Source organism: Procambarus clarkii, chromosome 62 (assembly GCF_040958095.1).
Source record: "Procambarus clarkii isolate CNS0578487 chromosome 62, FALCON_Pclarkii_2.0, whole genome shotgun sequence".
NCBI classification, from domain to species: Eukaryota; Metazoa; Arthropoda; class Malacostraca; order Decapoda; family Cambaridae; genus Procambarus; species Procambarus clarkii.
The window spans coordinates 5,984,102-6,005,530 of record NC_091211.1 but is presented as its reverse complement, the minus strand read 5'-3'; the positions used below and the strand labels follow the sequence as shown (position 1 = coordinate 6,005,530).

Below are 21,429 nucleotides of genomic sequence, written 5' to 3'. Positions count from 1 at the left end.
AATTATTCAATGTGGCCACAAGAAATAAAATAAGGACAAACTGGTAAGCCGGACACCGTGTCTGTGAGATAATGAAGCTGTTATGTCTTGATGGCGCCCGTAGCTGCACGGATGGCTCTCTATTAAGACGGTTCTACCAGCAGCTTCCCGACATTCTCCCTGATCATAGCGTCGCTTGCCAAGTCTCTCCCTCCACCTCGGGTAGCTCGAGCATGCGCAGTCGTGCTGAGACGCGCTAAATATTTTCTATGATATATTTAATTTCCCGAGTTAATAGAACTAAGGTTTATCATAAATTACTGAGAATTAATTTGTCTTATATGACAATATATAAATTCTCATTTCTTAAAAATTAAATAACTGTTCGATAGAAGAGTGTGCTGGATAGAATTTTAGTTATACATGAATGCGGTGGAGCAACAGTTTGTATCTGTATAAACTATTACTTGCAGATAATACTATATTGCTTATTCCACGATAAGTCAGTCAGCCTTAACTCACTGAATATTCATGACAATAGAATTATTGGCTGATGATTCTTATTAAAGAATTCAGAAATAATGAGAGTTTAATACAATATACTTAATGTAAAAAAATTTCCCCTAGTCGTGTGGGCTGATGCAACACTCGACCAGAATTTTTGGGGAAATGAAACGTTATTACGTCTAAAGAGAGTTTAATACAATATACTTGTTGTATTAAACTCAATATCACTAAACTACTGAATAGTAGTGTTGGTTAATTATGACGCCTAGTACTAGAAATACATCCTGTTGTATTAAGGATTAGTAAATAAGTGTTGGAAATTTCCAATAATGGGATTCTAAACATCCAATTGAATGATCTTCTAAAATAATCTTTCCTGCCTCTACTCATCACAGACGCCGTCTTGTCGAATCGGCTCTAATACACAACCTGCTCATCATGAACCTTAGTCCAGGCTTTGTTGCTGTTGACTCTTCCCTTTCACAGTACACACCCAAAATGTTCTAGGCTTATTTTAACAATCGGGACCTAATATAAGACTTCCCTTTATTTTTCCTTACCCTACTCTTATTCTTACCAATCCCATACTTCCTTCATCCCATTCGTTACCTTTTATTCTGTTCTTAACTTTTTACCTTACACTTACCTTCTTCAAGGAATTTCCTTCATCAGCAGAAAGTTCGCCCTCTGTAATATGGTATTTTCACCAATATATATGGCAATATATATTGGTGGATACCTATATTAATTTGGTATCCACCAATTAAGAATGGTTAAACATCCCAAAAGGAATTCACAGAGAAATAGCAGTTCGGTTATGTAGACTACGTCTAGGTTACAGATGCAACTGGGAGATTGGTGAACCCAGACAGAGAGAATGCATCTTCTGCCAAACAATCACAGAAAAGTCACTACTTCACTATCTCCTGGAATGTGAAGCAACCACCGACCTTAGAAGAGCTTAAAGAGTTCATGAATCTTGCAGTAGTCACCTTAAAGCAATCAACACTGCCACTCTTTTGGTCAAAAAAGGTGTCCAGCAGCTGGAGAGCCTCATAAATGCTGTCAAACAGTATCCTTTCCCCGTGATAGCAGCCTGACGATTTAAATGCGACCTCAGAACACAGTACACAGTACACATTCACTCCAAAAAATCTACCACTTAAGAGGTATTGGGCAGGGGGTGTGGGTGTCTCTACCCTCCCTGCTGTCTCTGGCTGGTGTTGACGTGGCGCTTTTGCGATGAGCGGCCATATTCCTCCTGTTATGAGGGTAAACTCCGTGAGTTTGGAGTTTACCTGCCGTGCAGGGCATCCTCTCGTGGAATAGGTCATGTGTGACGTACTCCATCTCCCGGTCGTGGAGATCTACGGGGTTGAGCTAGTGACTGCTTGTCGGGTGATCAAGTTTGTGGAAGAGGCGGCGTACCGTTACTTTCTCCGGAAGTACGAGGGCCGTACCTTGCAGTTGCCGGATGGCTCTGGATCTGTGGCCATTTCCGATCGGAGTGGAGCCGTAACGTATGTGAGTGTGCATGGAGCCTCCATGGAGTTTCCAGAGTCCCTCCGGCGTTTCTTCCAGAGGTATGGCTCCGTCGTCAGTGAGGATGCACAAGCTATCTTCTGGGAAGTATACGGGAGTGAAGACGAACATTCGTACCCTCGGGATGTGCCTGAGGTCGGACATTCCATCCTCTGTCCGGCTTTTAGAGTACTACGTGCGGGTGTTTTATGCCCGGCAGCCCTGTACTTGTTTCCGGTGTGGCATGTTGGGGCATCAGGCTGCTGGTTGCACTGCGGATCCAGGGGCTCCGGTCAACTTGTTCCGGGAAGAGTATTTCCCGCCGCTCCCTCTGGAGGGGGTCTCCGGGGATGAGTGAGCATCCAGTTAGCGGATGCGGCTCCCTATGCGTCGCCCGACGTTCCTCCGGCCGTTGCAGACCCTCCTCCGGGTCGTGAAGTGCCGTCGGATGATCTACGTGCTCCTGTCACTACCTCCGCTACTCTTGAGGGCCTTCCTGGTGATCACTGTGATGCGTCGCCGTCTTCTCCCTCGTCTTCGGCTGTTGCGCCTGGCCCTGTGTCCTTGCCTCGGGTCCTGGCTGTGCTGGGTGCTGGGGTGGCTGTGGAGCCTCCTACTGTGTGTGGCCCGGTTCCTCTGGTGGAGGCTGCTGCCATTCTGCGTTGGGCGTCGGTTCGTCCGGCTGGTGGTGCCTGGGTTTGTGGGTCCGCTTCCGGCTCTGACGATATCCGGCCAGAGCCCAAACGTTCCCGGCGTTCGTCTTCTGCCTGGGCCGATGTTGGGGACTTCAGTGACTGCGGGTCTTCGGGTGCTAACGATGTGGAACCGGATGCGTCGATGTCTCCGCGGTTAGTGGTGGCGGAGGTTCATGTGCCTGCTGGTGCTGGTGCCCGTGTCTCGGGGGTGCCTTCTGTTCCTTCACCGCCTGGGGACTCTCCGCAGTGGGAGGTGGTGGCTCCAGCTCCCAGGGATGGTGTGGTTGCTGGTGCTGGGCGTGGCCTGGTTGTGACACTACGGGAGGAAGCGCGCCGCCCTGGTTCCCTGTAGTCGTCTGGTGGTGTGCCCGTGGCCACTGGTGCCCCTGTGGTGGTGCCCTATGTCCGGGCCCTTCCTGTGAGGGTGTGTATTGGGGGCCTGGAGGACGTGTTGCCGGCGTCTGTAATGCCACCGGGTCACTGGTCGGCGATTGCTGAGTTACTGCTGAATGACGAGCCGGGGGAATTTCATGGTGGGGAGGAATCCCATGATGTGGGGGATAGTGGCAGTTACTCGAGTCAGAAGTGATACCATTTGGGTCCCCTGTTTGAGGGTGTTTGTTGCTAAGGTTCCGGATGAAATGGTGTCCCCGGTGGGTGTAAGGGACACTTGGGGGTGGTTGCATTGGGAGGCGTTCAATGTGCGGTTCCCGCAGGTCTTGTTCTCGGGCAAGTATGTCCGCTGATTTCATGTTTCATTGCTAATTGTAGTGTTGTGTGCCCCTCTGGCGTTTTGTTTGCCCTACTGTATTTTGTGCCCGTACCTGTCCCTTTGTTTGTTGATGGGCCGCCGTTTTGCAGTGAGTGTTCTTATTTATGTATTTGTTTTTGTGTTGTTGCTTTCCCCTGTGTGTTCTATTCATGTATTACCTTGTTGTGTTGTGTTTTATTTTTATTTTTTTATTTTTCCTTTGTTTTTATGGCTTGTTGTGTGTTGTGTATTTTCTTGTGTTGTATTTTCTTTTATACCTTATGATGTGTGTTGTTGTCGGTCCTTCCGGCCGGTGCTTGTATGATTTGTTTATATTGTTCCTATGTTTTGTTTTATTCCTTGCATTGTTTGCTTCTTTGTTATTGTTTTCTATTTTGTGTCTTGTTGTATGCTGTGTTTCTCATGCGTTGTTGTATGCTGTGTTTCTCATGCGTTGTTGTATGCTGTGTTTCTCATGCGTTTCTCCATTTTGCGCATTGCTGCCCTGTGCTGTCGGTCCTTCTGGCCGGTGGCTTCTTGTTTTGTTCATTTTGTTTTCATGTTATTTTATTGTATTTATTGTATTTCCCTTGCATGCTTGCATGTAAAAATAAATAAAAAACAAACAAACTTAAGAGCTATATATTCCTGTGCCACCTCCTGGGTGCTTAATCTTCATCAATCACTCTCTCTCCCATCACATAGAGCCCTGTTCCTGTGCCACCTCCTGGGTGCTTAATCTTCATCAATCACTCTCTCTCCCATCACATAGAGCCCTGTTCCTGTGCCAGGTATGTCCACTATGGGTTCACCATAGCCCGTGCTACTTGCAACTATTTGTTCTGAGTATCTGAATCAAAACAACAACAATAATTTCTCTGCCTACACACACGACATGATAATGGTTCAGGACGGACCGAAGCGTCGTCGTCTCTTCAATTTCCGACGTGTGCTTTGGTCATCATAGGGATCGAGCTTTTGAGACAATACTTTATTGGAATAATTCATATATCAAACTCGACGGAATTTGTTGCATTTACACTTAACTAACAGATGACTGCATATGTGTGTGGAATTCATATATAAATATTTAGTTAAACAAAAAACTTTTACCAATTTATTACCAAATAGTTTTATTGTTATCCAGTAATTATTGAAATATGTTGTAGAAGAAAGATCTCCATTCATTAAATATAAATATAATTTACAGGGTGGTATTGGAAGCCATGGCAACCCTCTGCCAATAACAGCCTATGTGCTCATTTCTCTACTGGAGGCTGGTGAGCAATCGTCAAGTGAAGCAGTGAGTGGTGCAGCTAACTGCTTAATGCAGGACATAGCCCAGGATACCTATACATTAGCACTGAAGGCATATGCTCTGGCATTGGCTAGGTTGTCTGAAGCAGAGGCAGCCATACAGCAGCTCATTACTGCAGCTGTGAAGGACTCTCAGTCCATGTACTGGGAAAATCCATCTGAAGCAGGTATGTGTTCTCATAATAGTGAGCAGTATGTTACTTGATTGAATTATTATATATAACTAGCTGTACCCGCCACGCGTTGCTGTGGCTCAGTCTGGTTAAATGGAATAGAAAGAAAAGAGAAAACGCACGTTTCTAATATGTTTAATTTCACAATGCTTGTGGGTATACAATATTTTTTGTTGTTCCATTGTCTGTGGAGATATAGAGATTGTCTGGTCTGCCAACTCTAGAACACGCAACATATAATTGTCCCTATGAGAAGCATTCCGTGTCTAGATATAAACTGCACAATTCTAAAGATTGGTCCTGAGCTTTGTTGATGGTGATTGCAAACGCCAATCATATTGGAAATAACAATATCTTAAAATGAAATGGCATGTCTGTTGGAATCATAGGAATGTGAGGAATGAGGACATCTTCACCTTTGAAAGGTGCTGTCAAGATTGTTGCTTCTATGACGTGGCTGATTAATTGTTTTACAGCAAGGCGCGTGACGTTGCAAAGCTTTAGCTGATTGATATTTTGCAACATGATAATTGGCACGCACATTTTTAATTGCCGTACATGTATTGGTATCCCTGGCAGATCGAGTGAATTAAAAAATTCTGTTGGATAACTAACCTCTTCATCTGCTTCCTCAACAGTGTCGACGGACTCTTATCGAGGAATTACAGGTAATGTTTGCCTGAAATCTCCTGCAAGCAATGTTAATGTGTTCCCAAATGGTCCGATGTTTCCACGAAAATCTTGCAATGAGCAATCACGAGCCTCGAGCGATTTTTTGTAGGCCATTGTGCATTCATCCAAAACAATAAGTTTACATTTCTGCAATACTTTTCCCGTGCTGGATGCTTTGGAAATGTTGCACGTGGGAGTTTCAATGAATTGCATATTCAATAGCAATGTCAAAGCCGAAGTAGCAGTTCTTCCATTTGGTAACAATGTCGTAGCTATTGCAGACGATGCAAGAGCTAAGGTTATGCCATTTTGGGATCGAAATGCTGCCAAAATCAATCTATTTAGAGAGGTTTTACAGTTCCTCATGACGCATCGTAGAAGATTTCTCCAAACCCGTTATTGACAGTTTGAATTATTTGATCGTAAATGCCTTTTCGCTCAAGCGTTACTTTAAGAATATTTGATTGCACCTACGACAACAGATCCCCCGTGTTGTAATTTTGTTCACCATGCAATTCTACATCGAACGAAGCAGCAGCAGAACGATTTGGTGACGGCATTCCCAATTGGTTGAGAACTTTGTTCGCGAATTCTAAGCATAAATCTTCAATCATTATCAACGCTTCGTTGTAGATTTCTGCTGTGAAAATCATGTTCATATTTGAATTTTCCTTGCGTATTCGACTGACAATATCTTCAGCCATGTGCGATTTGTGTTTCTCCCATAACTCTGTTCGAGATGAAAGAGAGCCGGTGGTCAATATGACTGCAAACAATGCACGAATTTGATTTGGATGTGACGTGTTGGACGCGTCATTAATGCATACATCCCAGTGTCGGTCGTTCTCCAATAAATTCAGAGCTTGACATGTACTACGGAAAGTGGCATGTGCTACGCCGCTGAAAAATCTCAATTGCTGGAAAGACGTTGGACCGGGGACCTTTACCAACAGCATGCGAAGAAAGAAGCATGCATCCTGATTGGAATGCACGGTGTACAGTCTGCCTATCGTAGTTTGTGTGAATATGCCAGGTTGTCCGTCGACTCGCTCTCCTCGTTTGCGTTGTTCAAATGATTTTCTACTGGTAATCCATGTGTAATATGTAGGCACTTCCAAATACAGCAGTGTTTTCGCAAACGCAAAATTTTGACATAACGTGAAGAAAGCAGTTAACGTTGCTGTAGCCGGTGGATTCATAGTTGTTTGTTGCACATTTGCAGCTGTGAAATTAACGTGTTGTCCATTTTCTTGTTTTCAAAACAAAAACAAAAATTACTAACGAAATATTTCAATTCAAACGCCGATCAATCGACACAGCTCAATTTAACCACCAATTGCACTGAAAAATAAGAACAGTTAAAAAAAGGGAATGAAAAAATGAAAAAAGAAAGAAATAAGCTATTCCAACAAAATGAACGGTATAGGTAAAAAAACACAGCTCAATTCCAACCCATTGTCACAAAAAATAATTAATTAAAAAAAAAAAATCAAAATTTATGAAAATTCCATACATCAATGCAATCGGAAACATTGATATTGAATCGTAACATATCTTTATATCATATGTTTCTCTTACGTGCAACAGATGGTGCTGTTTTTTTTAAAAGGCATGTTTTTACCTGTTACAGGTGTGGCATCTAAATAGTAGGTATATCAAAACACACACGTATTCGAAAGGAACGTCGTGTCAAAATTTCAAGGCAATAGGTGGAGAATTTTCGGAGATTACAGCATGTGTTCTCTTATGTCCAACAGATAGCGCTGTTTTTTTTGTTTAAAGCATGTTTTTTCCTGTCACAGGTGAGGCATGTATACAGTAGGTATATGAAAACACTCGCCTATTCGAATGCAATGTTGTGTCAAGATTTCAAAGCAATCGGTAAAGAGGTTTCGAAGATTTTCCTCACTTGAAAAACACCCAAAAAACACAACTTTTCAAAAAAGCATGTTTTTCCCGTCACAGACGTGACATCTATATAGTATGTATATAAAAACCCACTCAGATTCGAAAGGAACGTTCAGTGAAAATTTCAAGGCAATCGGTGAAGAACTTTCGGAGATTAGAGATTTTGAACAAACGAATATTTCTATTTTTATTTATATAGATACAATATGTGTGTTGCTCTTACATGCAAGAGATGGGGCTGTTTGTCAAGAAGAGCATGCTTTTACCTGTCACAAGTGTCGCATCTATACTTATACTTACGAAATGAACGGTATGGTAAACAACACAGCTCAATTCCAACACAATGTCACAAAATAATTGAATAAAAAATAAAATTGATCGAAATCAACGAAAAGGAAATTTATCCATGCAATCGAAAACACTGAAATGGAAATCGTGGCATATTTAGTATAGCGTGAATGTTGCTATTATGTGAAACAGATGTCGCTGTTTTTCAAAAACCGCATGTTTTTACCTGTCACAGGGGTGGCGTCTATATAGTAGGTATATAAAAAAAACGCGCCTATTCGAATGCAACGTTTTGTCAAAATTTCAAAGCAATCGGTGAAGAACTTTCGGAGATTACAGCGTGCGTTGTTCTTACATCCAACAGATGGCACTGTTTTTCAAAAAAAGCATGTTTTTTCCTGTCACAGGTGAGGCATGTATATAGTAGATATATAAAAAGACGCGCCTATTTGAATGCAACGTTGTGTAAAAATTTCAAAGCAAATCGGTAATGAGGTTTCGAAGATTTCCCTCACATGAAAATCCCATGAAAAACACAGTTTTTCAGAAAAAGCTTGTTTTTTTTACTGTCACAGACGCGACATCTACATAGTATGTATATAAAAACCTGGTCGGAGGAGAATGGAACATTGTGTGAAAATTTCAAAGCAATCGGTGAAGAACTTTCGAAGATTAGCGATTTTGAACAAACGAACATTTCCATTTTAATTTATAAACTAGCAGTACCTGCCACGCGTTGCTGTGGCTCAGTCTGGTTAAATTGGAAGGAAAGAAAAGAGAAAGCGCACGTTTCTAATATGTTTAATTTCATAATGCTTATGGGTATACAATATTTTTTGTTCTTCGTTGACCAGACCACACACTAGAAGTTGAAGGGACGACGACGTTTCAGTCCGTCCTGGACCATTCTCAAGTCGATGGGTCTTACAACAAACATTTGTATTCTGAACAACAAAAAACAACATTTTTTGCTGTTCCGTTGTCTGTGGAGATATAGAGATTGTCTGCTTTGCCGACTCTAGAACACTCAAAATATAATTGTCCACGTGAGAAGCAATCCGTGTCTAGAAATAAACTGCACACTTCTAAAGATTGACCCTGAGCTTTGTATATGGTGATAGCAAATTTAAATTGAAATGACATATATGTTGGAATCATAGGAATGCGAGGAATGAGGGCATTACAAAACGCGTTGAAGTGTTGCGTCAGACTACAAATTAAAATGAATTTGGGAGAATTGATTTTTCAATTACCATCAACAGTAAAAAGAAACATAAGAAATATTGAGAAAATTCGTGTTAGAATTACTAATCTTACTTTTTCGGTCATATTTAATTTAACAACATATGTTTACAAGAAACACTGCTACCAAAATATATATATATATATATATATATTAGTATATTTTGGTAGCAGTCTTTCCTGTAGACATATATTATTAAATATGACCGAAAAAGTAAGATTAATAATTCTAACACGAATTTTCTCAATCTTTCGTACATTTCGTTTCACTGTTGGAGGTAAATCAAAAATCAATTCTCCAAAATTCATTTTTATTTCTAGTCTGACGCGACACGAGCGCGTTTCGTAAAACTTATTACATTTTCAAAGACTTTAGTTCACAAAAACACAACTGAATAGAACTTACGCATCTCCGATTTTATATCTACATTTGAGTGAGGTGGAAGGGGTGATGTGGCATTAACACAAGACAGAACAAGATGTGGTATTAATAGGGTATTAATTTCATCAACACAAGACAGAACAAGAGTATTAATAGGGTATTAATTTCATCAACACAAGACAGAACACGAAACAATGGATATTGAATAGAAGTGTTTGTAGAAAGCCTATTGGTCCATATTTCTTGATGCTTCTATATTGGAGCCGAGTCTTGAGGTGGGTAGAATATAGTTGTGCAATAATTGGCTGTTGATTGCTGGTGTTGACTTCTTGATGTGTAGTGCCTCGCTAGTGTTCTTCAGAGTGAAGAACTCTGTAGGGTAAGGCAGGTCCTAGTCAATAACGGCTTCTCCAATGGTTTCGTCGAAGACATCATAAGAAGGAAAGTGAAAAGCCATGCAACCTCTGAAGAGACAACTAACACAACACCTATACCCCCTATTAGACTATTTTACAGGAACTTCTTTTCCACAGCTCATAAAATGGAGGAAAGGGTCCTGAAAGATATTGTTAATAGAAACGTTATCCCTACAGACAAAAATCAGAGGATACAACTGACGATTTACTATAAAACCAGAAAAACGGCCAGCCTACTCATGAGAAACTCTCCAGACACAAAACAGAACGCTTTAAAAGAGACTAACGTCGTCTATGCCTTCAAATGCCCTCTTGGGGACTGTAAGCTCCAAAAAACCCAGTATATAGGCAAGACAACAACATCTCTTTCTAGGCGTTTAACGATGCATAAGCAACAGGGCTCCATTAAGGAACATATAATCTCTTCCCACAACCAAACCATCGCCAGAGAAATCCTAGTAAACAACACAGAAATCATCGATAGATACAGCGATAGCAGGCGGCTTGACGTTTGCGAGGCACTACACATCAAGAAGTCAACACCAGCAATCAACAGCCAATTATTGCACAACTATATTCTACCCACCTCAAGACTCCGCTCCAATATAGAAGCATCAAGAAATATGGACCAATAGGCTTTCTACAAACACTTCTATTCAATATCCATTGTTTCGTGTTCTGTCTTGTGTTGATGAAATTAATACCCTATTAATACTCTTGTTCTGTCTTGTGTTGATGAAATTAATACCCTATTAATACCACATCTTGTTCTGTCTTGTGTTAATGCCACATCACCCCTTCCACCTCACTCAAATGTAGATATAAAATCGGAGATGCGTAAGTTCTATTGAGTTGTGTATTTGTGAACTAAAGTCTTTGAAAATTTAATAAGTTTTACGAAACGCGCTCGTGTCGCGTCAGACTAGAAATAAAAATGAATTTTGGAGAATTGATTTTTGATTTACCTCCAACAGTGAAACGAAATGTACGAAAGATTGAGAAAATTCGTGTTAGAATTATTAATCTTACTTTTTCGGTCATATTTAATAATATATATATATATATATATATATATATATATATATATATATATATATATATATATATATATATATATATATATATATATATATATATATATATATATATATATATATGTCGTACCTAATAGCCAGAACGCACTTCTCAGCCTACTATTCAAGGCCCGATTTGCCTAATAAGCCAAGTTTTCATGAATTAATGTTTTTTCGTCTACCTCACCTACCTAACCTAACCTAACCTAGCTTTTTTTGGCTACCTAACCTAACCTTACCTATAAATATAGGTTAGGTTAGGTTAGGTAGGGTTGGTTAGGTTCGGTCATATATCTACGTTAATTTTAACTCCAATAAAAAAAATTGACCTCATACATAGAGAAAAGGGTTGCTTTATCATTTCATAAGAAAAAAATTATAGTAAATATATTAATTCAGGAAAACTTGGCTTATTAGGCAAATCGGGCCTTGAATAGTAGGCTGAGAAGTGAGTTCTGGCTACTAGGTACGACATATATATATATATATATATGTCGTACCTAGTAGCCAGAACTCACTTATGAGCCTACTATGCAAGGCCCGATTTGCCTAATAAGCCCAGTTTTCTTGAAATAATTGTTTTTCGACTACCTAACCCACCTAACCTAACTTTTTCGGCTACCTAACCTAACCTAAGCTATAGAGATAGGTTAGGTTAGGTTAGGTAGGGTTGGTTAGGTTCGGTCATATATCTACGTTAATTTTAACTCCAATAAAAAAAATTTGACCTCATACATAATGAAATGGGTAGCTTTATCATTTCATGATAAAAAAATTAGAGAAAATATATCTATTCATGAAAACTTCGCTTATTAGGCAAATAGGGCCTTGCATAGAAGTGCGTTCTGGCTACTAGGTACGACATATATATATATATATATATATATATATATATATATATATATATATATATATATATATATATATATATATATATATATATATAAACGTTCACCTCATTTCATATTTCTCTGTGGATTTTCCGCATATATATATATATATATATATATATATATATATATATATATATATATATATATATATATATATATATATATATATATATATATATATATATATATATATATATATGTCGTACCTTGTAGCCAGAACGCACTTCGCACCTAATAAGCCAAGTTTTCCTGAATTAATATATTTTCTCAATTTTTTTTCTTGTGAAATGATAAAGCTACCCATTTCATTATGTATGAGGTCAATTTTTTTTTAACCTAACCTATCTTTATAGGTTAGGTTAGGTTAGGTAGCCGAAAAAGTTAGGTTAGGTTAGGTTAGGTAGGTTAGGTACCCATGTAGAAGTTCGCAAACAGTACACCTAGGGGAGAACATATGGCGACCCCATCTACTTGCTTATACATGTGCCCATCCGGGCTCAAGAAGGGTGCCTCTTTAGTACAAGCTTGGAGTAGTTTCCTTAGAATGTTTTCTGGTATGTCAAGAGGAGTACAGACTAGAAATAAAAAGGAATTTTGGAGAACTGATTTTTCAATTACCATCGACAGTTAAAAGAAACATAAGAAATATTGAGAAAATTCGTGTTAGAATTATTAATCTTACTTTTTCGGTCATATTTAATAATATATGTCTACAGGAAAGACTGCTACCAAAATATACTAATATTAAAACGCATGACCCAGCAGCAAGGAATCAAGCCTTCACGATAAAATATCGCCATGATCTGATTCGAAATCAGATACACAAGGCAGAAAATGAAATCAAAGACAACAAAACGCAACTACTTCATGCTACAAACCAATGGAGTAACAGCAACATCGACGAAAGTCTCCGTACTCGCATCGAGCAACACCTCGACATCCTCACAAATCGACATCACCTCAGCACCGAAACCAGGACAATCAAGAAACTAACAACATTATATGGAGGACCTACGGCAATTCCACGACCAAGAGATGGCTTCCTGAACCTTGCAGGAATCAACCTCACTGAGGACCAGGTCACTCTCCTAAATCTGGGTATAAACTGTCACGTTATGTCCAGACCGAGTGAGATGGCCCGGAAAGTGGAGTTGGAAATCCTGTTGGACGACATATTCGACCTCGAGACACAAAAGAAGGTCACCACCAAGGACACCTTACAAGCAGAACTTATCGCAGAAAGTGGAAAGAATTGAGGCAACTACAGAAGCACCATACTGTCCCCTGAGCTCAAAGCGGCAGTTAAGAGCCTTCGTGAGAACAAGGGGATAGTCGTCAGGAGAGGTGACAAGTCGCCAATATACGTCCTTCTTAAAAAAGGCGAATATCTGGCGAAAATGAACCTCATACTCTCTGACCAAACTAAATTCCAAAGGGTAACGAAGGACACTACAGCCGAATTGAAAGCAAAGGTCAACATATTGATCGAAACTGTGAACGCCAAGAAATCCGGACTCTACCTGCCAAAGATTATTGGGGAATACAAACCTGGATACGCATATGGAAATGTCAAGACACACAAGCTTGGAAACCCACTTCGGCCAATCATCAGCCAGATACCCACACCCACGTACAGACTGGCGAAGCAACTCAATGGCTTGCTGACTCCTTATGTCCCTTGCGCCTTCAGCCTGAAGTCTCCAAAGGAATTTGTTGAACACTGCAGAGAACAATGGGCCACAGGAATAAGAGCCTCGTTGGACGTAGAATCACTGTTTACCAACGTACCTGTGGATGAAACAATCGGGATGATAGCAGACAGAGTGTATCGTGATCTGGCCTGTACTCCTCTTGACATACCAGAAAACATTCTAAGGAAACTACTCCAAGCTTGTACTAAAGAGGCACCCATCTTGAGCCCAGATGGGCACATGTATAAGCAAGTAGATGGGGTCGCCATGGGTTCTCCCCTAGGTGTCCTGCTTGCGAACTTCTACATGGGTACCATCGAACAAAAGGTCTTAGTCGACATGAACTTGAAACCGGCTGTATACTGCAGGTATGTTGAGGACATTTTTACACAGGTACCTGATGTCAGACATCTGCAGGAGCTGAAGGAGGCATTTGAGCGGAATTCTGTGTTGCGTTTCACTTACGAGATGGAGAAGGATGGTTAGCTGCCCTTTCTAGATGTAACAGTCAGGGAAAGGAGCGGAGGTTTCCACACTGCAGTCTACACTAAGGAAACGAATATAGGAATGTGCCTCAATGCCAACAGTGACTGCCCAGACAGGTACAAGAGGAGTGTTGTTAATGCTTATGTCGACCGTGCTCTCAACCACAGCTCAGGATGGAAGCAAGTCGACGAAGAACTCTGTAGGGTAAGGCAGGTCCTAGTCAACAACGGCTTCTCCAATGGTTTCGTCGAAGACATCATAAGAAGGAAGGTGAAACGCCATGCAACCTCTGAAGAGACAACTAACACAACACCTATACCCCCTATTTAACTATTTTACAGGACCTTCTTTTCCACAGCTCATAAAACGGAGGAAAGGGCCGTGAAAGATATTGTTAATAGGAACGTTATCCCTACAGACAAAAATCAGAAGATACAATTGACGATTTACCATAAAACCAAAAAAACGGCCAACCGACTCATGAGAAACTCTCCCAGACACAAAGCAGAACGCTTTAAAAGAGACCAACGTCGTCTATGCCTTCAAATGCCCACGTGGAGACTGTAAGCCTAAAAGAACTCAGTATATAGGCAAGAAAACAACATCTCTCTCCAGGCGATTAACGATGCATAAGCAACAGGACTCCATTAAGGAACATATAATCTCTTACCACAACCAGAGAAGTCTTAACAAAAAACACAGAAATCATCGATAGATACAGCGATAGAAGGCGGCTTGATATCTGCGAGGCACTACACATCAAGAAGTCAACACCAGCAATCAACAGCCAATTAATACACAACTATATTCTACCCATTTCAAGACTCCGCTCCAACATAGAAGCATCAAGAAATATGGGCCAATAGGTCCTCTGCAGTTACATCCATTCTACCCTTTAACTTACCCAATATTATACCCATTGTTTCGTGTTCTGTCTTGTGTTGAACGTTTATTTTCACCTCATCCAAAATTGTTGTAACATATCACCTCACCCAAATGCAGGTATATAAAATGAAAGCAGTTTAAATTATAGCATTGTAGAACTCTGTTTAGTGTTTGCAGGTTATTGTTGTGTGTGTGTAAACTAAAGTCTTTGAAAATGTAATAAGTTATTACGAAACTCGTTCAAGTGTCGTCTCAGACTAGAAACAAAAATGAATTTTGGAGAATTGATTTTTCAATTAACATCGGCAGTGAAAAGAAACATAAGAAATATTGAGAAAATTCGTGTTTGAATTATTATTAATCTTTTTCGGTCATATTTAATATATGTTTACAAGAAAGACTGCTACCAAAATATACTAATATATTCATTCCTATATAATGAATATAGGAATATATATTGTGACGATAATCTCTTTCAAGAGAGATTGAGCCTGCTCTTCTCTACATGAAGTTACGTATTTTATACAAGAATAAGATGCTACCTTCAAGATACGTCTACCAGTAGCACAAAACGTTTTGACCAGGAGGCAAAACATACCCAAAACTCTCACCCCCCCTACTCCACTCCCTCCACGCCGGCTCGTCATCAACCTGCCAACTACCCTTCCCAGCCTGCCTGCTCCTGATTGGTGACTCGCCGACTGCACACCTGCACACCGCACCTCAGCGCCCTCTACCTGAGTTGATGTCTGGGCTTGGTCCAGCCATTGAAGTCAGAATATCCTTGTGCTCTCGAGCAGTGAACAACTAACAGATATATGCTGTGTATCAGGTGGATGTTTCTCAGCTAAGCGCCTTATTCTCAGCACCTGATTACTTTTCACCTTTAACTTTATATTATTGTGGAGTAACTTCATCCCTTTTATTCATTTATTTTATATGTTTTTGACTTGTTCTTTTGCACTGTACATTGCCAAGGGATTGTCTTTGTTTATAATTTGTTTTCTATATTAATTAAAGTTTCATTGTTCATATTTTGTGTTTTGCGTGTCTTCCCTTACTTTACCACAGACAAACAGGCAAGCAGTCTATCTTTTTTTTTTGTAAGTGTGACTAGGCATTGACACCTGCCATTGGAAGACTGCCGAACATCAACACTCCAACGTAGATATATGACCGAACCTAACCAACCCTACCTAACCTAACCTAACCTAACCTATCTTTATAGGTTAGGTTAGGTTAGGTAGCCGAAAAAGTTAGGTTAGGTTAGGTTAGGTAGGTTAGGTAGTCGGAAAACAATTAATTCATGAAAACTTGGCTTATTAGGCAAACTGGGACTTGCATAGTAGGCTGAGAAGTGCGTTCTGGCTACTAGGTACGACATATATATATATATATATATATATATATATATATATATATATATATATATATATATATATATATATATATATATATATATATATATGTAAATGGAAATGTTCGTTTGTTTAAAATCGCTAATTCTCCAAAAGTTCTTTACCGATTGCCTTGAAATTTTCACACAACGTTCCCTTTGCCTCCGAGCGGGTTTATATATATATATTATATAGATGTAACGTCTGTGACGGGAAAAACAAGCTTTTTTTGAAAAACTGTGTTTTTCGGGTGATTTTCATGTGAAGGAAATCTTCAAAACCTCTTGCGATTGCTTTGAAATTTTGACACAACATTGCAATCGAATAAGAGAGTGTCTTTATATATACCTACTATATACATGCCTCAGGAAAAAAGGAAAAAAAGTTTTTTCCTTGTGAAAGGAAAAAACATTTTTTTTTTTTTCAAACATCGCCATCTGTAGGACGTAAGAGCAACACACGCTGTAATCTCTGAAAGTTTTTCACCGATTGCTTTGAAATTTTGATACAACTTTCCATTCAAATACGTGTGTGTTTTAATATACCTTTCATATACATGCCACACCTCTGACAGGTAAAAACATGGGTCGTTTGAGAAACAGCGTCCTCTGTTGCACGTTAGAGCAAGACACGACACACAAAATATGTTACGATTCAATTTCAATAATTCCAATTGCATTGATAAATAAAATTTTCATAGATTTTGATTTATTTTCATTTTGATTTAATTTTTTTGTGTGACATTGCACTGGAATTGAGCTGTGTGGGTTACCATACCGTTCATTTCGTGGGTATTGCTTATATGTTTCTTTTTTTATTTTTTCCTTTCGTTTTTTAACTGTTCTTATTTTTCAGTGTAATTGTTGGTGAAATGGAGCTATGTCGATTGATCTGCGTTTGAATTTAAATATTTCGTTACTGTTTTTTGTTTTTATTTTCAAAACAAGAAAATGGACAACACGTTTATTTCACAGCGGCAAATGTACAACAAACAGCTATGAATCCACCGGCTACAACGTTAACTGCTATCTTCACGTTATGTCAAGATGACGTGCTTGAGAAAACACTGCTGTATTTGGAAGTGCCTACGTATTACACATGGAATGCCAGTAGAAAATCATTTGAACGACGCAAACGAGGAGAGCGAGTCGACGGACAAACCTGTCATATTCAAATAAACTATGATAGGCACACTGTACACGGTGCATCCCAATCAAACTGAATGCTTCTTTCTTCGCATGATGTTGGTAAACGTGCCCTGTCCAACGTCTTTCCAGTCATTGAGATTTGTCAACAGCGTGACACATGCCACTTTCCGTAGTGCATTTAAACTTCTGAATTTATTTGGAGAACGACCGACACGGTGATGTATGCATTAAAGACGAGTTCAACACGTCACATCCAAATCAAATTCGTGCATTGTTTGTAATCATATTGACCACCGGCTCTACTTATGCTTAACAGAGTTGTGGGAGAAATATAAATCGCACATGGTTGAAAATATTATCCGTCGAATACGAAAGGAAAATTCGAATATGAACATGGATTTCACAGCAGAAATCTACCACGAAGCATTGATAATGATTGACGATTTGTGCTTAGAATTCGCGAACAAAGTTCTAAATCAATTGGAAAGGCATCACCGAATCAATCTGCTGCTGCTTCGTTTGATGTAGAATTGCATAGATAACAAAATTACAACACAAGTAATCTGTTGTTGTATGTGCACTCAAATATTCTTAAAGTAACGCTTGAGCGAAAAGGCATTTACAATCAAATAATTCAAACTGTCATTAATGGGTTTGGAGAAATCTTCTGAGATGGGCCAGGAGGAAGTGTAAATCCTTCCTAATTAGATTGATTCTGGCAGCTTTTCGATCCCAAAATGGCATAACCTTAGCTCTTGCATCGTCTGCAATAGCTACGACATTGTTACCAAATGGAAGAACTGCTACTTCGGCTTTGACATTGCTATTGAATATGCAATTCATTGAAACTCCCACGTGCAACATTTCCAAAGCATCCAGCACGGGAAAAGTATTGCAGAAATGTAAACTTATTGTTTTGGATGAATGCACAATGGCCCACAAAAAATCGCTCGAGGCTCGTGATCGCTCATTGCAAGATTTTCGTGGAAACATCAGACCATTTGGGAACACATTAACATTGCTTGCAGGAGATTTCAGGCAAACATTACCTGTAATTCCTCGATAAGAGTCCGTCGACACTGTTGAGGAAGCAGATGAAGAGGTTAGTATCCAACAGAATCTTTGAATTCACTCGATCTGCCAGGGATACCATCACACGTACGGCAATTAAAAATGTGCGTGCCAATTATCATGTTGCAAAATATCAATCAGCTAAAGCCTTACAACGCCACGCGCCTTGCTGTAAAACAATTAATCAGCAACGTCGTAGAAGCAACAATCTTGACAGCACCTTTCAAAGGTGGAGATGTCCTCATTCCTCACATTGATATGATTCCAACAGATATGCCATTTCAATTTAAGATATTGTAATTTCCAATTCGATTGGCGTTTGCAATCACCATCAACAAAGTTCAGGGCAAATCTTTAGAATTGTGCAGTTTATATCTAGACACGGATTGCTTCTCATAGGGACAATTATATGTTGCGTGTTCTAGAGTTGGCAGGCCAGACAATCTCTATATCTCCACAGACAATGAAACAACAAAAAATATTGTATACCCACAAGCATTGTGAAATTAAACATATTAGAATCGTGCACTTTCTTTTCTTTCTATTCCATTTATCCAGAGCCACAGCAACGCGTGGCGGGTACAGCTAGTATATATATATGATCTAGTATATATGCATGGATTTCTGCAGTGAAATCCATGTTCATATATGAATTTTCTTTCGTATTCGATGGATAATTTTTTCAACCGTGTGCGATTTATATTTCTCCCACAACTCTGTTGGAGCATAAGTAAAGCCGGTGGTCAATACGATTACAAACAATGCACGAATTTGATTTGGATGTGACGAGTTGGACGCGTCATTAATGCATACATAACCGTGTCGGTCGTTCTCCAATAAATTCAGAAGTTTAAATGCACTACGGAAAGTGGCATGTGTCACGCCGTTGACAAATCTCAATGACTGGAAAGACGTTGGACAGGGCACGTTTACCAACATCATGCGAAGAAAGAAGCATTCATCCTGATTGGGATGCACCGTGTACAGTCTGCCTATCATAGTTTATTTGAATATGCCAGGTTGTCCGTCGACTCGCTCTTCTCGTTTGCGTCATTCAAATGATTTTCTACTGGCATTCCATGTGTAATACGTAGGCACTTCCGAACATAGCAGTGTTTTCGCAAACACGTCATTTTGACATAACGTGAAGATAGCAGTTAACGCTGTAGCCGGTGGATTCATAGCTGTTTGTTGCACATTTGCAGCTGTGAAATAAACGTGTTGTCCATTTTCTTGTTTTCAAAACAGAAACGAAAAATACTATTGAAATATTTAAATTCAAACGCAGATCAATCGACACAGCTCAATTTCACCAACAATTGCACTGAAAAATAAGATGAACAGTTATAAAAACGGAATGAAAAAATGAAAAGAAATATAAGCAATACCCACGAAATGAACGGTATGGTAACCCTCACTACTCAATTTCAGAGCAACGTCACACAAAAATATTAAATCTAAATGAAAATAAATCAAAATCTATGAAAATTTTATTTATCAATGCAATTGGAATCATTGAAATTGAATCGTAACATATTTTGTGTGTCGTGTCTTGCTCTAACGTGCAACAGAGGACGCTGTTTCTCAAACGACCCATGTTTTTACCTGTCACAGGTGTGGCATGTATATGAAAGGTATATTAAAACACACACGTATTTGAATGGAAAGTTGTATCAAAATTTCAAAGTAATCGGTGAAGAACTTTCAGAGATTACAGCGTGTGTTGCTCTTACGTCCCACAGATGGCGGTGTTTTAAAAAAACAACGTTTTTTCCTGTCACAGGTGAGGCATGTATATAGTAGGTATATAAAGACACTCGCCTATTCGAATGCAATGTTGTGTCAAAATTTCAAAGCAATCGGTAAAGAGGTTTCGAAGATTTCCTTCACATGAAAATCACCCGAAAAACACAGTTTAAAAAAAAACGCGTTTTTCCCGTCACAGACGTGACATCTATATAATATATATATATAAAAACCCGCTAGGAGCCGAAGGGAACGTTGTGTGAAAATTTCAAGGCAATCGGTGAAGAACTTTCGGAGATTAGCGATTATGAACAAACGAACATTTCCATTTTTATTTATTTAAATGTGTGTGTGTACTCACCTAGTTGTACTCACCTAGTTGTGTTTGCGGGGGTTGAGCTCTGGCTCTTTGGTCCCGCCTCTCAACCGTCAATCAACAGGTGTACAGATTCCTGAGCCTATCGGGCTCTGTCATATCTACACTTGAAACTGTGTATGGAGTCAGCCTCCACCACATCACTTCCTAATGCATTCCATTTGTCAACCACTCTGACACTAAAAAAGTTCTTTCTAATATCTCTGTGGCTCATTTGGGCACTCAGTTTCCACCTGTGTCCCCTTGTGCGAGTTCCCCTTGTGTTAAATAGACTGTCTTTATCTACCCTATCAATCCCCTTCAGAATCTTGAATGTGGTGATCATGTCCCCCCTAACTCTTCTGTCTTCCAGCGAAGTGAGGTTTATTTCCCGTAGTCTCTCCTCGTAGCTCATACCTCTCAGCTCGGGTACTAGTCTGGTGGCAAACCTTTGAACCTTTTCCAGTTTAGTCTTATCCTTGACTAGATATGGACTCCATGCTGGGGCTGCATACTCCAGGATTGGCCTGACATATGTGGTATACAAAGTTCTGAATGATTCTTTACACAAGTTTCTGAATGCCGTTCGTATGTTGGCCAGCCTGGCATATGCCGCTGATGTTATCCGCTTGATATGTGCTGCAGGAGACAGGTCTGGCGTGATATCAACCCCCAAGTCTTTTTCCTTCTCTGACTCCTGAAGAATTTCCTCTCCCAGATGATACCTTGTATCTGGCCTCCTTCTCCCTACACCTATCTTCATTACATTACATTTGGTTGGGTTAAACTCTAACAACCATTTGTTCGACCATTCCTTCAGCTTGTCTAGGTCT

The 21,429-nt window shown here is 39.7% G+C and overlaps 1 protein-coding gene across 2 annotated transcripts in view; it reads left to right on the top strand.

Annotated features, from left to right (window-relative positions):
• LOC123766633 (murinoglobulin-2) overlaps positions 1-21,429 on the top strand; it is a 585,294-nt gene that overhangs the window by 491,166 nt on the left and 72,699 nt on the right. For both annotated transcript variants that reach the window (XR_011223484.1, XM_069308162.1), the window contains exon 23: positions 4,664-4,937. Coding sequence is in view for 1 of the 2 variants with exons in the window: in XM_069308162.1 (XP_069164263.1) it covers positions 4,664-4,937 (274 nt within the window). In the remaining variant the exon portion in view is untranslated. The remainder of the gene's footprint in view (positions 1-4,663; positions 4,938-21,429) is intronic.